Here is a 22745-nt window from a genome sequence, read left to right as displayed (position 1 = left end):
ATCGCCATTGCGTGACCGTGTCCATTTGTGGTGTGCACAAGATAATATACACGAGGTACATAGGTGTTCTCGTAGTCCAGAACTGAAGAGACCGCTTAGTTCGACGAAGAGTCGACGTTTTACCCGAAGCACCAATTCGCTCTACCCATTTAAGACTGTCCGACAAGGGTTTGCCCTAATGGGGAACGAACCAATTTGCTGGACCCGATAAAGACGTCTCTATGTCAATGCATTCGGAGATCGTGTCCTCGCACTTGAAATCAATGAATAAAAAATCTCTCGTCGGATGACGCGCGATAAAGAAACCACATTTCAGAAGTATTTTATCAAGTGTTGACCTGACTCAACTTGCATCAAGTGTTGCAAACTCTACTTTCAACTTGCTCTGTCTGTGAAAAGGCGCTAGAACTGCATAGAATCTGGATTACACCTTCTGATATCGAGAAGGACATAAAGAAGGAACTCTACGTTAATGCAGGAATAACGATTGACTTGGATCTCTCTTCTTCGTTATAGATGACAGTTGAAACTCATCGTTGCGCGACGTATTCTTCGAGTCAGTAAAATCCCGATCGATATGAAGGGGATACGGGTGTTTGGGACTTTTAGGAGAGTGTTTGCAAGTCAAACAATCCTTCGTCAATGGTTTTACAAATTTTCGCCTCCTGTAGATCGATTAGATATTTTATCAGAAGACTCCCGACAAGTTCGTGCGAAAGAAAGTTGAACCCTCGAACGCTGACTCGCGACTACCCAATCGTCTGATGAATTCTGGTAGCATATCTATTTCTACTCGACCCACTTCCACCGACGCGTAACGCGACGTTCTATTAATTGTAATTAAACCAAATTCAGGTATCAGTGAGGATGAGAAAATTGTCAGGACGGCTTGTTGCAGGACCATTTAGACGATTGCCTCGGTGCTAAAATAACCAGAATAGATTACCAAAATCACTCAGATATCGAATAGTCTGGTACCATCACGAGATCAACTGCGTCTATTATTTTCAGCCAGTCGGAGGCATGACAAAACTCACCCGATGAATCTGAGAAATCGGTGTAAAATTGAAAAGGGATTTTTCAATTCGACCAAGTTCCAAACGATTGACACGAAAGATCAACAAAGGTAGAGCTGTGGAAAACGAGAAAAGAAGGAAGGTCTCTGAAACCGCTTCCGGCATTTAAGACAGAGAATAAGGAAATCAGTGGCAAGACGAAAGATAAAGTACTTTGCCAAGGGTATGGAGAAGAAAGAAGATCACCGCTCTCCAGATTTTCTCTTCTTTTGTTTCAGCTCACGGTATATCTATACCGTGTAAAAAGTTCGTGATCACTGTGTAACTCGAGAAAGGTTGATCGCTATACACGGAAGTGAAATTTAAACTCCTAATTCTACCTTGAACACACTCAGCTAATATTCTCCCGGCGGAGTGGCATTCGCCTACAATCGAAGCATTGCGTAATTCGAAATTATCGAACCGTCGAATCGTTAAACGATATTTACGGAAAACAAGAAAATCAACTGCCGGTAGGTATACGTGTCCTGCGGGGTCCTTGTAGTCCTCCAGGCAAGGACATGGATACCCCCCATCAATGCACGTTTCAAATTTCAGATCAATACACGGGAGACGAACAGTTTCTCAAGTTACGATGCTCGAAGGATCCCCCCTACATACCTATACGGTAACCCACATCTGCAAGGGTGTAGTAATTTCCAGACTTTATCATTCCAAGCACTCCGTGCTGCCCAAAATTAAAAAAGCTATATCTATTTTTTCCCCGTGTTTCCTCTTCCTGCCCATGCTGGTTTCTTGGGAAACGTATCCAAGTTTGTGCTGACGCCGACAAAAAATAATTTAAACGAATATCGCGTGGTTGTGAAAATTTTTGGGGGAGAATCAGTTTCCCTCTGACCGGGCGAATGTACATCTCGAGTACCTCCGAAACTTCAAATTGCACAAACGGGACATCGGTTTAAATGCAACGCACGACGATGTGGTATACAGGTAGGCAGCTTACAGCCCATTGTACGTACGTAACAACCATAGTTTCACCCCGTCAGAATTGTATCTGGTATGCAGCTACACGTTGTATAGAAGCTCAGTCTTTTGACTAACACCAGATGCATCGGAACGGAGCATTCCCGCTTGTTGAAGCGAAGGGTATTGTGTTACCGACAAAATTTATGCAACTGGGTTTAACTAAGTTTGACCAACATCAATCTCGCAAATGCACCTTTGAGGTGGATGAAACATAAACCGTACGGCGAAAATGCTGTCCAAAAAACGGAATCCAACGTGCGTTGTGGGTGGACATCCGACCTCAAGAGCGATGAATCTCCCACTCTGCGTTATTCGAAAATATAGCATTTTCGATTTCGCCCGATAGTCTCCACCGAATCTAGCGTCGCGATTCAACTCACTTGACACTAGTCGATGGACATCGTATGACTTTTTAGCAATATGTACGACGATCGATCTTTCGTATCATTTTGGATGTTGAAAACTGTTTTTTCTCCCGTTGCGGTTATTCGCCGCGATATCATTGCTTCGCCATGACTTTCGGATGGATCGAATCAATCACAGCTTGAAAACTCCTTCTGAATCTGTTATACCGCATGTGTGAGTACACGTTAGAATTTAATTACATTTTTCACATCCATTCCGTTGAGGTGTTGAAACCACCGGAACTTTCGGTGGACTCTGATGTCCCGTGGAAAGAAAAGTAACGGCAACCCAAGCAGCGGTGGCATTAGCGGCAGCAGCTCGCGAGCAGGGTCGCGTATTGGGTTTCGATTTCCCAACGTAGTAGGTAAGATCCGCGGCAAAGTATAGATCCGCGGTAGCTATGCACCGAAACTTTGGATGGATTAAGCTCCTTCTATTTTTCAAAAGGGGTTGCTACAGAGGATCGCTTCGACGGTCTCTCAACGTGAACGTCCATGTCGTCGTTAATAAAACAAAATTGCTTATACCGCCCGACCTTCCAAATGTAGGGCGCAAATTCTCTGCGCGCATATAGCTACGTGCACAGCTGTGCGTGTAGCTATGGAGGTACAAATTCAAAGGATTAAACGGATCAACCATCGATGTAATTTCATCCAATTAAATTCACCCGAATATATACCAAGTGTTATTAACGGCTCGGCAATTATTAACACCTTTAGCCGATAAAGGGTTATAAGCGCATACCATTCCCGAAGGTTGATAAAATAACTCGGTGAAATATCCTCCTCGAATGCCAACTCTTCAAAGTCATCGCTGCTCACAGACAGCACTTTAAGTTTTCGACACGATATGATTTTATTATTTTTTCCCAGTCTCTGTACAGTGGTCGAACGAATGAAATCGATGTATGACAATCCCTGCCAACAAGGCTCGCGGTTCGGGATTCGTGAGAATTTCCCGGAGGAAGAGTTGAGATAAAGATGGATGGATAAAACAAGGAAAAAGAAGAACCAGCGAGCCAATTTCATGGCTGCGTAAAGTTCCGGATGACCGAATTTTATTCGACTGGATTTCCTCCACAGGGATGAGAGATAGCCTAGTTTTTACACGAGAATCATCTTATCTACACCCCCAGTTCTGAAACGATCCGAATCTTACACCGCGAGGTTTTCTATCGGGAGTGAGTCTCCGACATAACGTTCGGGAGAATCCATCACGCGCGAACGTCTGCCTATCGTACACGGGAGAGTATGTGCGCACATAAAGAAACGGTTTATGACAGTCAGACATTTGAAACATCTGTAGAAAAGTGCTCGTTAGAAATGTGAAACGTTGAAAAGAATCAGCGGTCACGTGTAAACGCCTCGACACCAACTCCGCGCTTGATTCTGTTATTGAAACAAACATTATTTTATGTTGTATAGTTATACTTGACTCTTGATTCGGTGCGGTTGGGATACATGTGAAATAATTTAATAAAATAATAAATGAAATAATTGAGAGTGAGCGAGCGTCACCTTGAATTTTTCAAAAACGCCATCGACTTTAATGCCGAATACATATGATTCAGGCACCAACTTTTAACGGAACGATAGAACGATGAATTCAGAGGAATTCCAAGGCCTGGTAAGAGCGTGAGAAATTTCATTTCACGGATCCCCATTTTCTCTCACAATCAGATTTCTTAGATATTTCGAGTCCTTGTTTTCACCTAGATGTGATATTTACACAAATTCACACGACGATTACGAAATGATTCTCATTTCACGTCGTCATCCATTAGGCACAGAGGGAATATCTGATATCCACATTTGGTTTTATACACACTGCCCACAGAATGATAGTATGCGGTACACGTATACCGTCCGTACGACATTATCGATCGAATTTGATAGCTTTGTCGATAGTACAAATATACGGCCCGACCATTAAACAGCCCCGGAATATAACCATCTTTTGTTAAGCATACGCGCTCGCTTCGTGTTTCTGTTTACCGAACCCCCCCCATTGAGCTTAGCTGTCTCGTTTTCCTGCCAGAAACTGTATAGCTTTTTCCGAAGGGTGGAAAATCCGCTAGATTTTCCGCTTCTCTCTTCGACACGCGCGTACCGCGCCGTATCCTTCATTCACATTTACCCGGCGTCTCCTCGATGCTCTAGGTATTTATTTTTCTGTATTCATTTCCGAAGAAATTATCTCCAGCAATGAGAACTAGGAGGACGTAATCCTATGAAACGGTTCGCTCCCTTGGATGAGCGTGTCCTGGAAAAATAATTCAATTCCGTGCACCCCGAAGTGATAAATTTTTATCGAAACCTACCGAACTTGTATGGTAATTTTTTGGGTTTTCGGGCACCCCTCACACTACTCGGAAAACAGCTGATCTTACTCCGGGTTGAATCTTCTTCCACGAAGTGTAAGGGGGGATTAACTTTTTGCGCTACAGAACAACGAAAAGAAACTGGTTACGCGGTCGTCTGATCCTGAAGGGTTCGAGGACGTCACCCTTCATCTGATCCGACAAAGACCCTTTGACGGACGAAAACCTGCACGAAACTCGAACTCCTCCTTTTTTATTCACAAAGAAAAAAGGTTCATCCCTCCGGATTTATCCGTCCAGATATATACGTAAAATCTTGTTGATATGTACGGTATATTCGAGTCAGAAGTACTTGAAATTTTCTCTTTCTTTTTTGAAATAATTGCGATTGTCGAAAATCACCTAATGCCGGCTCTACCGATTACGATCGCAGAGTAAATTGGAAAATTATAATTTTTAATTGAAAATTGATTAATGATATTTAATTCAATGAATATTCTGATCCACGCAAGATCCATTAATTGAATAAACAGATTTTTTTCTCTCCTTAGATGGAATGAATTTTTTTTGTTTGGTTTTTTCATCCAATTCGTACGGTTGAACCGATTAATATAATTGGGTCTGTGAGATATGATTAGAAACCATAAAGCAATTCTTGAGCAAAAAAGGAATGAAATATCGTCAGCCGCATATTTGTTGTGGCGTCATTCGTCGATTTTCTTTCTTTCTGTTCTTTGTACTTTGATTAGGTGGTTTGCTGTGATGTAAAACCTTAGATATTGATTCGGTGTCTTTTTCTTTTCATTTATTTTATCTTGCAAAGTCTGAGGTAGGCGTGGCTTCGTGAAGTAAGAGAGGTGCAAACTAGGCAGACAAAGCTACTGTTCAAAGTACTCGAATAAAAGTATCATTGCGACGAGCAACCGGAAATTATACAACCAGATAAACCGCTTTTCATCACTACTCACTTGTAACGATTCATGTGGGGACCTGTTGTTTTCCACCAAAAAAATCAACCGAGAAGCGTTGCAAATCGCAAAGAATTCAATGAAATTAAAATTTAACGTAATTCAACAGATGAAAGATTAGTTGACAATTTTTCTAACTAACTCGCTGCACGCGGGTCGCAGCCAAAGGTAGTTCTCTTCAATTAGTAAATGGACAAATAGCGATCCTTTTCCAATAGCCTAACGAACCGCAGCGTCAGTTCCTCTCGGTGATTTAATTTGTACGTGCACGGGACAAGAAAAGATTGAAAAAAATCCACTCCCGTATGTTTGCCCTGCCTTTTGTCATTTATTTATTTTATTGTCCCTGTACATACATGACGTCACTACGTAACCTTTGATAGATAGGCCTCAACAAAAGTGGGAGGTGAAACAATAAGTAAATTAATACATAAATCGTTGTTACGCGATGATCCGAATATCAGGCCAAATGGTGAATTATTAGGTATTTGTGTTCTGCACAGATTTCGGTTATAAATGGGATATTTTTTTCTCTTTGTCGTTACTTTTATTTTTCCTTTATTTCCCCATGGGAAATCAAAGGATACCTACCCAACCTATGCTTCGATATATTACGAATTCCGTTTGAAATTTTAGGATATTGTCATTTCGAATTTGATTCCTCTTCTATGAGAACAGTAAAAATTCCACTGATATCGCGAGTCTTCGACAGCGTAGGTAATATAATTCGAACGAAAAAATATAAAAAATGAAAATTGGGAATCTAAATTCTCTATCCTCCATTCTGTTCGGTTCTTCTATGGGCCTCAGTTTCGAGTATAAGATGAAATAAGAAAAATGACACCGTGCCTTCGTCTAGTGAAACATATATATTCATGTAGGATATGAGTTGCGTTGGAAGAAGAAGGAATGAAGAAGAAACACTGCGATGTCTCATACGTATAGATACAGAAAGCATGATAAAATTATTTTTTAACGACGTATTTAGCGGTGACAGAGTGCTTTTTACTGACGAGTATCTGATATACGGTTAGTCGAATGTATATCACCTACAGCGTATACACGTGTATCTACGTAGTTTTTCGAAATATACGACGATCGAGTGCTTGAAATAGCAACAACATCCCGTCGACTACATTTACAATACTCCGAAATACAGACGTAGAAAAAATACATACGGACCTAAGTTTTCAGTTCTCAGCGAAGGCTGCTGATGACCGACTTCTTTTTCTACTGACCGACAGAAATTTTCGATAATTATTTCATTCTCATTTCCTATTCACCTGAATCGTTCTTTTTGATTCGTACGTTAATTTTTGTGCTCGAATAAAAATTCAGAAATCATTCGTGACGCAGATATTACTTCTGTGGAGGAAATTTTTAAATCCTCCACCGGACGTATCATTTAATTTTAATGGCTCAACGTACCGCGGATTATTCCAATTGTTAGTCAAAAATATCAAGGTCGTATATCTGTTTCGTCTAGGTGGGATGACGTCTGTCTCGAAATCTTGAGCTTGAAGAATGATAGTCATTAGTTAAGCTTTGGTAGGGTGCGTGTCGACAGTCTAAAATAAGAAACACTATGTCTTAAATTTAGCAATTTTCATATCACGTTCTCCTCTCTTTTTGTTGGAGCGGCGGTATATTTTTTCCACGATTCCATCATCTGCAGCGCCTGCACTTGTCACCAGAATATAATATAAGCGAAGATTCGGGCGCTATATGAATGTAAGACGAGAATGAAACTGTCTTTCAACGATCGCATGACATTCGTAAAATGTATCAGATTTTCGAAAAAGACGCTTTTGAGTTTTCCAAAAACGCCATTAAGATATTGAGACACAAATGTCGGAAAATTGTTTTCGAGGTGGAAAATTAATAATAGAACAAATAAACGGATCGAAGTTCGAGATTCAGTCAAGTGAGATTAAAATCTGTTGGGTAGGTAATTTATATAAATCGAATAAATTCCGATTCTTTCGAATTTTCTCTACATTTTTTCTTCCGTTCCGAACCGAGTCATTGATTCTCACCAAATCTTTTGACGCCTCGATTTTTGCCCCTGGCTCGATTTAAATATGAAAATTCATCGCGGTTTCTCTTATTTGATTTTCAAAGCGCGGAAGGAATATCGCGTTGTTACACAATGATAGCTCGCCACCCATACAATAACGCCATCATCGTAATCCCTAAAAGCTGAAAAACTGAGAGTACAATAATACAATGTGTAATCTTCAAGTTCTTTGTCAGCCGGGGAACTGCAGTACCTATTATACATGCCGTACAAATATGTGAATTTCGATCCCCCGAGGATTTTGTTCGCGGTGTAAGAAGAATCTGGGTAACCGTAAGAAACTGGAAGAAAAAGAAGCTTGTTTGCTTTTAATTGCGCCGATCGTTATAAAAAAAAAAGAGAGAAAAAATTGGTGAAAAAATGAAAAAAGGAAATCTCTTCAGAGGGAAATATTAAATCTAATATGTATACGTATACATATTCTACCTGCGATGTAAAAATAAATGTAAAAAAGTATATAAGATGGACGTTACAGCTTACGGGTATATATGTATGTATATGGTTGTTGAAACGCGTTGGCAATAAAGTTTCCCAAAGTGCGATAAAACAACACCGTAATTACAGACATTAAAATTTTTATGACTCTTCCGCCACCATCTTCTCTCTTTCCCTTCGGCCTATCCGTTCGTTCCTTATTTATACTATTATAATATACAGGGTTAATGTTGCTTCATACGTCACGCGCGCTACGTAGACGAAAAACTGATGAATTGAATTGCAACGCTTAAGAGATTTGATCAAATGAAATGAATAAATGAGCCGAGTAAAGGTGAATGAAATTGCGTAAGAGAAGAACCTCGGAAATCACATCGGAATAAGGTGTGACAAATGTGCGAGAGAAAATTAAAAAACAAAGAAAAAAAAACAATGAAACTGTCTCGCAAAAAATGGAAGAAGAGAGTAAAAAAGTGCACCGATCCTGAAACGACTGATATACGCGTTATAAATCGAAAAAAGAGCGGAAGGAATTCGAGTTTGAATCAATCTTTGATGGAATTAGGGGAGAGTGAAAAGTTAATCGTTTGGAAAAGAAAAAAAATACGAAGAGTTTCCTCTGTTAAGGAAAATTGGAAAGGTATGCTCTTACGAGGGGTTGTGGTGCGGCACAAAGAATATCTTCCCTCGATCCTCCGCGTCACAATTCTTGATCGAGTTACATCCAATTAGGGTGAACGAGGATTTCAAAGACGAGTGTACGCCGCAGGCATTGTACGTACACGATACGCGTGGTTCGGCATTAGTGCGTATCGTACCCTGTATCCACCATGTTCTCTATATCCACTTCCGAGCATCAATTTTAGATAAGTTCGCTACAAGTCGAGGTACGAATTTGGCGAAGAAGGTTCCGGAGCAATGATCGAGTTCTCGAATAGTTTTGGTAACGACGAACGAAGGAATCGTCAAAATTCAAAGTCAGGCTCGTCTGCTGAATTGTTGCCATTTCGATCGTGGGGAATTCGATGTGCCTGCAATAAAATTTCAATGCGGACACGCTGATCTTAGAATTTGCTCAGGCTTACCGAATTAATTATTTTCAATTCGCGCTCATCGTCGAAATCCAACCGACTATCGCGATTTTCCAGCCTCCATTTCGAATTCTGAAATACGAATTCAGATTCGTCCTCGTAAATACACTACGCACAAAAATTAGCGGGCTACCCAGTTATCGTATCAAGGTTTTTCAAAAACGAAACTGAAGCTCAAAACTTCGACTTTACGAAATTCTATTGCAGTATTCTTTCACCTGAATTTACGAATAATGGCCCCGTTATTTGATTGAGAGATGATTGGCAGTTTAAAACAAAAATCCCTAATCCGCTCTATATATGTATATCAATTTATAATCGTGCAACATTAATTAGGTCAAGGTTATACCCACAAGATTATCGCCGAAGGTATCCATTTCCGAAACTTCGTAATATGGATCATGTAAGCTCGTAACCCATATTCAAGTCGTGAACTATGTATCATATCCTGCAGGATCTGTACGTATATCGCATATATTTCCGTCCATATTTCACCATAGAGAAAATCTGTGACGATGTATACCATTTATAGGTATAGAGCGAATATACCCTCTCGAAAAGCTAAATTCTAGACGTTCAAAGTACAAATGTAGGTTACGCTAATCCTCCGAAATCCTGCAGCTGCCAGAGCTTCCCTAATTTCAAACCGCCATTTTGAAAAACCTCCCTCCATAAAAGAAACACCCGTTAATAAATCCCTTTCACTCCAAGGGTGAATGTACTATACTGTATGCTTCAAAAAGAAAAAATCAAAGAATTTCAAAACAAAAGAGAATATTTTTAGAAAGAAAAGGAAACCGGGAAAAAGCTGCCATTTTGTTTTTGTTCTTTTCCAGTGAGAAAGTAAAACGAATATAGTTTCAACTGGAAATAAAAAAAAGTTTTTCCGTGTCGCTGAACTCAGAGCATTAGGTAGAGGGAAAACAAAAATCACGAGAATTGAAAATGGCCGATAGTTTTTCGATTTACACTTCAACTTTCGTACGTATAGCTGAATTCCAAACAAATACAAAGATAGGTAGGAATTCTATTTTCCAATCCGATTTTCTTGGGAGCAGAAAACTGCAGCGCCGCACTTGACAAGCTCTCCCATAAGCCACAACGTTAGCCCAACATCACGCAGAGCAAATATCAATCACTCGAGAGATATCGCGAGGATTAGATAGGTACCTGTACAGATTGGTACTGGATTATCATAGCGGTTGACCTCATATCTGAGGATCTGCGTACATCGAAAGCCACGAGGTCAGTCTGAAAAAATATCCCATCATAAAAGGCGCGAGCACATTCTATTTCTGTCGTATCGACGCCAAAAATTATCAGACGATCAAAAAACGTACGTGACTGTGTCGTTGTTAAATTTTCTCATCCGAATATCTTTCGTTCGAAATGTACGTAACTTGTAATAATTTCTCCAATTGTTTTCGGTACCTGGCATAAATCCCTTCGTTAGTCTTTCCCGCGGATTCGTGCCATTCCTCGCAATCGCGAGAGACAAAAGTCCCCGTATGCACCGGCAACCTATGCCCGATTCGATCACCATTCAATCGCGTATATATTTCCCACGGTATATTTCATTCATGAAAATGATCCGTATTCTATACGTGCGGTACACACGAACAATGGCCGTACACAGATTGGCATAAATGGGACACGAGCAGCGGGTTCCGATGATGAACGGATAATTTGCACGCTTCGGTAGACTTCCAACTCCGTGTTATATGCGTGTAATGTTATATCGAGTGAAGAAGACGTCAGCAGGGAAATTGTGTATAAGTAAAATTCACAGTCCGTTGCATGCGAGCACTCCGCGCCTTTTTCTCCCCGTATAATTTCTCATTTATCGTTAATCATTTTGTTTTTTGTTGTTTTTTTTTTCCGCCGTTTAGTTGCAATAGCTGGAGAGATTTTACCAAACGCTGGGAGTAAAATAGAGTTCAAATCAATGTCAAACATCCCACGAAAAAAAATGTGTTTCCAAGTTGGATCCATAAACGACAACCAAAAAAATCCTTCAGAAACAAAGTCACGGAACAAAGGCGAGCCCAAATAACTGTTGGCTGCATTTGTACGTGAAATTACGTCGAGATAATAAATTTTCGACGTCACACAAATCGAACTTATTACTTTGAACGTTATTTCATTGAACAACAGTTATCCGAACGAATGCGAATGAGTGCGAAATGAAATGTCTCGTTTTCTTAAATTGAAAACGATTTGTCCTAAAACTCTTCGAATCATTTGCTCGTTTGGATGTAAAAAATAAAAGAACAAGAAGACCGAACTTCGTGCTCTTGAATTATGTTTCGTTTTCAACGCTACACATCATAGAAAGTTGTACGTCATACTTGAAAGAAGAATCGTGCATTTTCGGAAGCGACAGCCGTTATTCTGAATTCCTTTTTTCACTTTTATGTGTCCATCTCGGGCTTTCGGGTGAGAATATTCCACTGCATAGATTATTATATCGATACAGTGGTGTTTGAAAAATACATCAGTCCGAAACACGACTCCGTGTAGTTGGAAAGTTCATCGATGCCGGCATAAGTCGACAATAGCAGGAAACAGCGGATTCCGTAACCGTGTTGAAAAAGCTTACCGAAAATAATTTCGATCGATAATTATATACGAACCCCTTGAATATATAAACTCAAAGCAACTTCGACTGAACGTTCTCGAATAATTCCTCTAACAATCCACCTAATTAATTCATCGACTTCCTTCCCTTCAAATCGTGATAATGAATAACTGAAAGGAAAGTTTAAAATTGCGCGAGTGTACGAGATCTTGAAAATTTATAACTCTTGTACCACCCGCCGATTCTCCTTCTAATTTTACTCTTCCACCGTACGGGAAAGAACGGAATAAATGAAAACTCGTTCGATTCGACGGGGGTAGTTTTATACATTTTTACATTCCTTTTTTTTTATTATTTCGTAAGGGAGGGAAATTGGCGGCTTTCGGTCGTTTCGAGTTCATCGTCACTCGAGGGAATCAGAGACGTCTTACGCAAAGCTTTTCGTGATCCGAGATCGCCGATAGCTTCCGGTATGACCTTACTACTTTTTTTTTCTCTCCGCCTCCGCTACCATTCGGCAATGATACACCATCTTCAATTTGTCTTTATTCTACAATTTGGGTGGGGTATATAACGGGGCCATAATTCAAACGAGTTAACCTGCACCATAATATTCCTAATGGATAGCGAAGGTTTGCATCAGAGTGAAGACTTGGCTCAAAGCCAGGCGCTCGGTCCGTTTTCCGATCATAACTCAGAATATTTCATTTCTCACGAGCATCAGATATTAATAGCGATGTAAAGGAGGGAAAAATGGAGGAAAAAAAATCAAAAAATGCGGACTATCCGAAACCGGAAAAGAACCTCACCGTTTCGGATTAAGAACAAGAGAGAGAAAATAAGAAATGAAAGAATAAAAAAGTTTACAGCGGGTATTTCGCTTTGCGATATAAAACAAATGGCATAAGCAGCTTTACGATGTGACATAAACACGCGATGCAAGGATGTACGGAATGTTCCTAATTTTCTTCTCTTTTTTCGTTTTCCTTTTTTTTTCTTCATCGTGCGTGCAAGCTCAAGTGTAAAAAAAAGTCTATTTAAATGCAGATTCGTTCGTTGAATGAAAAATCTATAAAGCAAATGAACGAATAAAACCAAATAGCGAGTATTAATGGCTGTGCGGAATTAACATCGGACGAAATGTCTTTTTCTTTCGTTTATTTCATCGGTAATCGGCGATGAGAATTTATCTTAAAAAAAAAAAAAATTAACAAATACAACAAATGAATCCATCGTCCGTCCCCCGGCTTCGCGAGGTATAACTACGACACCCTTGTACACGAATATACCACACGTGGAATTTTTTTGTGACCTACCTAATCTTCCTCCAAGTTCTTTCTATATAAAACCTCAGTAAAGTTGTGGCGCGGTAAGTGACGTCGAGTGTGTGAGGTAGCTTTAATGCGGGACTCTAACCACCCGGGAAAATGCATGGTAGGAGAAAAAAAGAGAAGAGAAGAGAAAAATATATGTATGCTGGAAAAAAAAAACCGGAAAAAGCTTAAATTCCACTATCTACAAGCTAGACTCGGATAAGAGTTGTACTTTCAAACGTGTGCACTCGAGAAATAAAGTGCACGTGATACACATGTATACATACGTAACGTATATAGGTAGATACAAATATATGTATGATATAAACGTGTCTAGTGGCAGTTTCCAGGTCGGCCGCTATTTCGATGTCTATTTTGGCCTAACTGGGCGATAACTAGAAGTAGAATAAGAGTGTAACCCGACGGGCCCGCTTGTTTCACACCTAGGATTTCCTTCGGTGCTCAACCGCCGCGTGGTCGTAAATTTTGGAAAAAATTATACTCGGATCTTTTAGATTTATTAGCTGCCGAACGAAATGGTAGTTCGTCTATGGAAATAAAAATAAGAAGAAAAAACACAACATACTCGACAATTTCAAAACACGATATTCTTCAACCCTCCGAATTTCAACTGGAAGTTTTAAATCCGTCCGTGTCGGAAAGCTTGCACGTCTGTGTATAGTTGTCGGTTTCAAAATGCGAATTTACTAGTTTTCTACGTCATATACAATTTGCTCGAATTGACGACTCGATTTTCGAAACTTTTGTACAGAAACAGATTTTTTCTTCCATGCGACCTAACGTTCGAAAAGCAATTTTCTTAATGCAAGCTACGCTGCACGTGAGTAGGTACGATTGAAATCTCGACAAATGTTGAAAGTTTTTTTTCTCTGTTTTTCCCAAGTTCACCCGGTAACTTCGTATAATTACACGGCTCATTACGTGCAGGGTGCACGGCCATCGGTGTATACCTGTACACAGGGAGGAAAAAAGAACGCAACAAAGCGTTGGATTAAAAATAAAATCTTGACCTCGACACATCCCGAAAAAAATAAATAAACAAATAAATAAGCAGCGACAATTGTGAAAAAGTCAAAGATATTGAAAAAATAAACATCTGCTTTCGCTCGGTGACATGTTCGCCAACGCACATCGGACGATTAATCTTATTTCCAACGATAAGTCAGTTCTCAAATGACGAATGAAAAGTATTTCTCAGTTATAGGTAGTACTACAGCTCGAAGGTTTTCGATTTTATTTTTTCCGTTGCAATAGTTTTTTTTTTTTTTTCTACTCGAATATTATTTTCTCCACCAATTCCACGATCGAATTTCGATAGTTTGGTAATAAGTCAGCTTCGCATCTGAGGACATTGAAATGACCTTGTCAGCGACTATTTTTCATTTTTTCCCTCATCTTTTTCATTTAATTGTGTTACGATGTCCTCCGCGACGACATCTACGCGTGACCTTTGGTTACATTGATGATAGTATTTACAAAACATAATACAATATTTTTTTCATCGGTTGTAGAGTCGAAAGAATTGGGAGAATCGCAACGGAATCGCAACATTAGTCAATTTTAGACGGTGGTCTGAATAAATCACTTCCAGCAACTGCGTGACGAAGAGTCATATAAAAGTATGTATAATGTAACTACGTATACGTACGACGTATGTATATATGTACATAGTGTATATACACGACTACTGCATAATTGAACGTCTCGGTACAATACTCATAACGTACGGCCTTCCTCGTACTTGACTTACCATCTTTTTGGCCTTTGGCATATATTCAGATTGCACCCAAACATCAAACGAAAGTTCGCCTACTGCAACATTTCTACTCCCCCTGGATTAAGGAGCTAATGATTATGCATCGCATTCATTAAATTCTACCGGAAACACTGGAAATTTTGCAAATTCACATTCCAAATGCAGTTTGACGTTATGCAGTTGCGAAAATAGCCCAGCTGAATTCGGTGGCATTAATCCCACGAAATAATAATCGACCCGAATCAGTTTTTCGCTCAGGTGAGTTTTAGAGGGGAAAATTTTTACGTGGGAAGTTTCAAAGTCTATAAAGTTGTAACTATTTTTAGATCCTCACTCTCTGATTCTTTTACCCTACTCATGAATGAAAAGTTTTCACGTGCGATGACGAAGAGAGCATAGTGTACGTTGTGAGATACTCTCTCTTCGACTCGAATCGTCGGTCGACATTTCTCAAGTGCGCAAGCAGATCGTGCCTGCAATCTATTGATTGCGTTTCCCCGTAAGGCGCATCCCGCATTTGGATTATATTCACACTTTCCTTTGTCACAGACGTCGTCGTGTTCACCTTTTATTGTTAGTGCGACCTCGCGCGGCTAGTCGCACAGAGGACCTGCAGTTGTTGCTCGCGTTCGGTTATCTTCGTGACAATTCACGTCGCGATCTTTGGAATTTCACTCACATCGGTGCAATTGATTATTACCGCGGGTGACGGAGCACGGGGTGGCATCTTCCCAACTTGTAAGCACCCGTCAAGTTCAGAATAGAATGCGGAATGTCGCGTGAAAATTGCCTACCGAATATTCACGTTTCGGTTATTTGTACTTGCAGGCTAACTTCAACCAGGCATATCCAAGCAAAGTCATCGGAATTCCAGTTTTCCACCACGATCAAACTTATCGAAATATTTCGTTCTCGTGGCGGAACTTCGCCGGACGAGTATAGATTCTTACGAAATTTTTTCAGACGGGGTTGCGGGTTTCGTCGGTCAAACCGATCAGTTCCTTGAACTCGAAAGGTTGAACGCGATCGATTGGAAACCAGATTGAACGAATCGACAAAAAGGAAACTTTCAACAATACAAATCGGGCAAAGTCTCGAGCGCCCATCCAAGTAATGTACGGTACGAGTCCCAAATACTTCCGGGTTTCGAAAAAGAATCGTCACGACTGTTCGTTGCGTCGTGCGCGTTGCGTTCGCTGGTGATGGGCACCCGACCGCTTGGCGAGCGCATTCGACTCATTGTCATAGTGCTTTCAAATTATCTACAAGAATATGAAACAAGCGAACATCTTATTGTTAGAGAAGCCCTTTGTTTTTGTCTTCAATGATGAGAAATATTTGTAACTGCGGACAAAAGTAAGGAGATCGCGTATCTCAAAAGCACTTCCACCGGGGTTGCTTCGAGTATCGCGGTAACACACCTCGTTATATCCCGTTGGTGTAACAATCGAAGTTTCCTCGTCTACTTTGAATAATTATTTCAATATATTATGCAAATCGTGTAATCTAAGAGTCATAAGATAAGCCCATTATAATATTTCCGTTTCACGTTTCTTCTGTTATATTTCTTGAATACATTTCGTTAAAATATTGTTGCGATAAAACGGTATAAGTTTCAGTCATAATTCACCTGCACATACCGACATTTGTGTTCGTACGGCACGCTGTCATTCTTTTTCTCTGGCCTTTTCCTGTATTTTTCCTTTGAATCTTCATTTCCCCTCCGACGGAAAGAATTGTTCACCGATGTAACAAGGGTGAAAAAGAAATATCTTTTTTTCTTCTCGCTCTCTCAATTATAGTTTTCGAACCGCTTCTGAAGGTATTCAAAGTTCGCCGCTTGCTTTTTACTCGAATGTAAAGTCGGCTTTAAAGGTTTCAAGAGAGCTTTCTACATCGTCTTGCATTCAAATAACTTATACAACAAGGTGGGCGTATCAAGCGGTGACTTTTAATTAATTTGATCCCTTGTGCTCCTTATACATTCACCCTCGTCATCTTTTTGGCGATTTTTTTCTTTCTTTCATCCTCCTCGTTTCTTCCACATTCGGAAGACAAAAATCGAATACATTTTTATGGAATTTTCACAGTCATCGTCATCGTCGTCGTGGTTTTTCATGTCAAACGTCGATGCGAGGTGATACCCGAGGTGATGCCCGGAGGATAAGTTCTCTTCTACTCTCGAGATTTCACTTCTTCGTTCAATCTTTTTCATTTCTCTCTCTCTTCTACTTCCTTCACAGCTAACGATAAAATTCAATCTCGTTTTTGCAAAATAAAATGAAAGGCCTATCGCATGGAGTCATTTTTCATCGTCATTAGGAATTTTGTTGAAAAATATTATTTTTCAGAATCTTTATACGCATAACTTTAAACATCGTCACCTCCACGCTTGCGGTTATAGAACCTCAACTCTCGTTGACACTGATAAGTTGAGCCTTTCAAATCGATGTAGGTATAACGTCGTGCAAGTTATACCAACGTAGCTAACGCGCGAAGGGAAAGAAAAACCGTTCTCATATTTTACAAAACGTAAATTTCAAGACTGAATAACCGGGTTTTGGTTCCAGCCAGGTATTAAAACGAGACCTACGCTGTTGGCGTATAACGATCAATTACACTACTCCGTAACGTTGCAGCGGTTCAATCTAATTCATTGCATCGAGATTGACAATCCGCCATTTTTAACTCGCTAGCATATGAAGCTATCCATCAATTTATACAGTAGATAGTTTTTATCCATTACTTTTTAACATCATAACTTTCTCGTTTCATTTATTTTTCATTTGGCGACGTTGCATTAAGATTATGAAAATTTCATATCCTCTGACTCTAGGATTCTCGTTATACGAGCATTGCACGTTGAGAGTCTTTTTCGTTAATCGACATTGTTGCTATCGGAGATTAAACTACGAATATCTCCCTTGAAGATATCTCGATTTTTCTGCATCAAAAAGCGAAAAATTGGCGATAACTTGATCAATTTTATAGATAGATCAATTTAACTTGTGAATTCGGATTCTTGAGACCAAAATACATGAGAATAGCATAGAAAACCCTGAAAGAAAAAATGTTGATTTTTGGCACTAAAATCGCAAAAACTCCAAGGGGTACCCCTTAGGATTTTTTCAATTTTTGAGCAAAAAATTTTTATTTTTTCAAATTGATCGTATGGCACTTTTTTCATGTATTTTGACCCCAGGAACACGAATCCGTCGAGCAAATTGAGCTAGGAATTTTTCCTGTTGAGATATCTCTCTTTTTCTGCTCCAAAAAGTGAAAAATTTGCGATAACTTGATCAATTTTACAGATAAATCAATTTGACTTCCAGATTCGCAATTCTGAGATGAAAATACATAAGAATAGCATATAAAAAAAAATATTTATTTTTGACCCAAAATCGCGAAAAATCCAAGGGGTACCCCTTTGGATTTTTTCAATTTTTGGGCCAAAAATGAAGTATTTTTAAAATTGATTGCAAGACACTTTTTCAATGTATTTTGACCTCAAAAACACGAATCCGTTGGTCAAATTGAGTTAAGAATTTTTCTCATCGAGATATCCATGATTTTTCACTTTTTGGATCGATAAATTGACGATGACTCGATCAATTTAATAGATGGATTGGTGTATTATTCGGAAACGATTACTTCAAATGGGGCAGGAAGGCAATAGTTTTATAATACACAAATATGTTCTCTATCTATACCATATATTTCATACACTAAGGTTTTTGGCACCGAGAACGCCACGTTCGTCGCGGCTCGGTTACTCGTATATCGAAATAGATGGATGGCTTTGAAGCGCGCAGGGTCACCGACTTCAAAATTTCCGATCCTCGGAGGAGAATCTTTTTTAAACTCACATCTTCTGCAGATTATATACGTCCCGAGTTGCGTTACGTATACGGTATTCGATCACCTAATGTGTATGGCCATGAAGAGAAAAAAGATAATCAACGATGAATTTCCATCAAGAATAATCAGTATCAACGACCACTCGCCACGATTGAGCGTGAAAATGATTTTTGGATTTTTTGTGAATTGTAGTTTATTCTTCGGATCCGGTGATCGTGAATTATTTCTCTGTAATTTCGCTGCTTGAAGAAAAACAAAGAATGGATATTCGATTTTCATAGATCGAGTCTAATTGGATTTTAAAATTAATAAAATCGTGATTGATATGGTACCTATGACTTTGCTCTATTCGCAGTTTCTATCCTTTTTTTTCCAGTTTCCAAAATTTAATGTTGGAACATTGGCTGAAATAGAACTTTACTAGATCAATATAGCCAGTAAACTCGGCAGCTGTGGTTTACAAAAAAAGAAAATAATAATAAGAAAGAAAAATATGAAAAACTAGTCATAAATTAATACGACCACTCAACGTAGCAGCTACCATTTGGTAAACCACGACTTTGATAAACTATCAAATTTTCAACCGATTATAATCGATCTAAACACTGAAATGTTTCTGTTGTTAATCAGACATAAATCCATCTTACAATTTATTGTACCATTAAATGTCCAATGTGTGATTTGTGCCTTTATAATTTCGCTGACGTTTCAAGTTCAACGTCTATTTATTCGTTCGTTGAGTTTTCCCCTCCTTTCTCTCTTCATTGCCAAACTTCTATGCATTGATAAAATGAAAAATAGCAGCGATGAAATAAAGGCTACAGATTGAGAAATTGAAGTGAAAATCACATTTCACAAACATGTTATATGTATAGAAAGTATGACTTACACTCTACTCCATACTGAAGCGAGTTAATAATACCGACGCGTTTGCAGATTTATTTCGGCGATAAATTTAGACATTCAGTTTATTGTTGGTGCTAGAAGATGAACTTGTGGTGAGCAAAGATCTGTCTTCGCCTGATCCGACGATGGACAGTTATAAAAATACAGTATGTCTTTTTTTTCTCTTTCCTCATCGCGTTTATAATAAAAAAAAATACGTTGAATATCCTCTGGTAAATGGGTAATATCTTTTCCAAAGATTAGTAGACGGAGATATGTTTCGTAACGATGCGTAATCTATAGCGTGATTCAGTTGACTGACTGACGATGTGGTATCTACTGATATACGTATATACAAGTTCAACACTCTGAGCTGCCAAGTTTTTGGACATTATCCAAAATGAGAAATAATTCTCTGTTTTTCTAATACGTGAATACGTATATATATTTTTCTACGTAACGCGCGCAAGTGCAAAATCTATAATTATTATCATCGTAGCATACGAAAATTAAACGTGCACGAATTTCACGCTGTCTCGTTTTTCATTACTCCTTTTTCGAAGGTGAAAAACATTTTACAGCTGCGGGTAGACGAGAATCACGTGAAACTGGATTACTTTCAAATGTAAATTCGAACGCAATATTTTCCATAAAATTTTTCCCGTCCAAAAGTTTTTTTTTTACGAGAACTTGGAATTTGCAATCTAAAGTAACGAACAATATCAAATTCGACGAGAATATCGGTTCACCGAATCACCGCGTACACTATACTTATTACGATAAAGCGACGGTATCAAATTAAGAATCTTAAATTAATTCAATAATGAATGATTATCTCACCGTAGTCGACCCGCTAGAACTCCGGTGTTGCTTGCAGGGAGGACTCCCCTGTGAGGGATGTGTATCGGCGATAAGTTGTCGGTTAACTATAGCCGCTGGATGAGGTGCCGGTTCAATATCCAGATAACAATGAGCTTCCAAATGATTTTGAGCGCGTCTTTCCTCCAGGACGATTTTCCTCGCAGCGCAGAATATCTTGTAGTAAACCTGTAGTGACGAAGAAACAAGATCACGTTTTGCTGGTTCCGCAGTGACTAGAATCCCGAGATTCAAAATGAAAAATATTGAATTCGAATTGATTCGATATCGCATGCAAATGCACTCGTACTACTCTCGAACACGCTGGATTTCCCCTGTAGGAATTATTCCCTTTCCATGACTCTGAAGAGTCCGAAGATCGTTAATTTGAATAGAAAATTGTTAAAGTGGAACTAGAAATTAATTCAAGGAAAAAGGATTAGGCGGTATACGTATATACATATAAACCATATCCCGTACGCCGTAGTAAACGATCAAAGGGATTTAAAAGGCTCCATTATAATATCCCAAAGGATTTTCTCGAGCTCACGAGGACGTTGGTGGAATATAATTTATTACAGAGGAATATAGTTTCCTTGCTTCGAAGTCTGTTTTTTTTTTTTTTTTTTTGTTTGTGATTAAATTTTGACAATCAGTAAGTAATGATTATCGTCTTTCCGCTCATAGTCTGATATCATTGTTCTTGTCTCAAATGCAACAAAAAAAACAAAAAAAATGTAAGAAAAGAAAATACTCACGACTATCATCACGATCAGTGGAATGTAGAAACTTGCTAGCGTTGCGTATATTTGGTAGAAGAAATTTTGACAAACGGTGCAATGCGTCGGTCCATTTTCTGTGTAAGTATGTTCGTTGCCCATTATCAGTAAGGGCGGTAAACTGATGCAGGCAGCTCCGAGCCAGACGAGACTAACGCACAATATCATCCGCCTCGGCGTTCTTTTTACGCCGTATTCCAGCGGTTTCGTGATGGCGTTGTATCTGCGCACAACGAAAAAAAAACAGAAATCATCATTCACGTGTAATCGACGAAAAATCAAGAATCCGTCGGAGTTTCGTTGAGAAATGAATCGAAAAGCGAATAAAAAGTACGTAACGACGGTAAGTCTTGCGGCATGTGGTAATACTTGTCAGTATTTTCAATTTCCTCACGATTTAATCAAGCGCTGCACAATTACCCGGTCACGTTTTGTTCTCCGCGTATTGTCACATCTGAGCAGAGTACAAGTATGGACATTCCATAACCGGTATTTATTCAATTAATTGAACAATATTTCCTGAGATTGCACATTCTACCTTCGCGTGTGTGTACTCATAAGTATATGGTCCCTTCCTTTTGTGTCAGTTCGAACGAACGAACGAACGGGCAATATTTACCGAACCGGAATAGGTCAGGCTTGAAACACGTTCTCGATTCGTAACCCATCCCGCGTTTGCCTCGGGCCATCCGACAAAAATTAGAAATTCCGATAGAAATTCGGGGCTTTATCCACGGTAAACATTTCCGATCCCAGAAATTAGAATAGGTACACAATTCGAGAAACCACGTGCCGCAGATTAAAAAAAAATAAAGTATAAAAGTAATTGATCGAAAAAATGAAAAGAGAGTAGGAAGTGCGAAATCCGAAACATGGACATTTTTCAACGGCGTGACGTCTGAAAGAGTTTTTGAAAAATGCCTCGCGTCAGGGGGGGTGAGTCCGGAAACATTCCACGTTGATTAAATTTGTAAATGCGCTTCGCCGCATCTCACCTGTCAACGGATATGACGCAGAGGTTCAATATACTGGCAGCGCAGCTAAGCACGTCGAAGCTGACCCAGAGGTCGCACAATATCGGTCCGAAGGACCAAGTCCCCAGTATTTCGTACAGCAATGCCATCGGCATCACGAGTAAGGCTACGCAAATATCACTGACCGCCAAGCTGACCAGAAGGTAATTGCAAGGTCTTCGCAATTTTTTCACCAAACAGACCGCGACGCAGACCAGGATGTTCCCTATCACCGTTCCGACGATTATACTTCCGAGAACCAGGACGAGCACTATTGCCTGAAACAGAGAACGTTTTTTTCTTCCTACTTTTTTGACGATCGTTTCGTGAATCGGAAAAATTCGAA

General features: G+C 39.4%; 1 protein-coding gene across 5 annotated transcripts in view; it reads right to left on the bottom strand.

Annotated features, from left to right (window-relative positions):
* LOC105686895 (5-hydroxytryptamine receptor 1) overlaps positions 1-22745 on the bottom strand; it is a 59811-nt gene that overhangs the window by 8673 nt on the left and 28393 nt on the right. For all 5 annotated transcript variants that reach the window (XM_048653258.1, XM_048653254.1, XM_048653256.1 and 2 more), the window contains 3 exons: positions 22382-22677; positions 21366-21609; positions 20590-20796 (listed from right to left, as the gene is read on the bottom strand). In XM_048653258.1, coding sequence (XP_048509215.1) covers positions 20590-20796; positions 21366-21609; positions 22382-22677 — 747 coding nt within the window. The remainder of the gene's footprint in view (positions 1-20589; positions 20797-21365; positions 21610-22381; positions 22678-22745) is intronic.

The sequence above is a fragment of the Athalia rosae genome, chromosome 3 (genome assembly GCF_917208135.1).
Source record: "Athalia rosae chromosome 3, iyAthRosa1.1, whole genome shotgun sequence".
Taxonomy (NCBI): Eukaryota; Metazoa; Arthropoda; class Insecta; order Hymenoptera; family Athaliidae; genus Athalia; species Athalia rosae.
The sequence above is the reverse complement of the archived record's forward strand: the minus strand, read 5'-3'. Positions and strand labels throughout refer to the sequence as shown.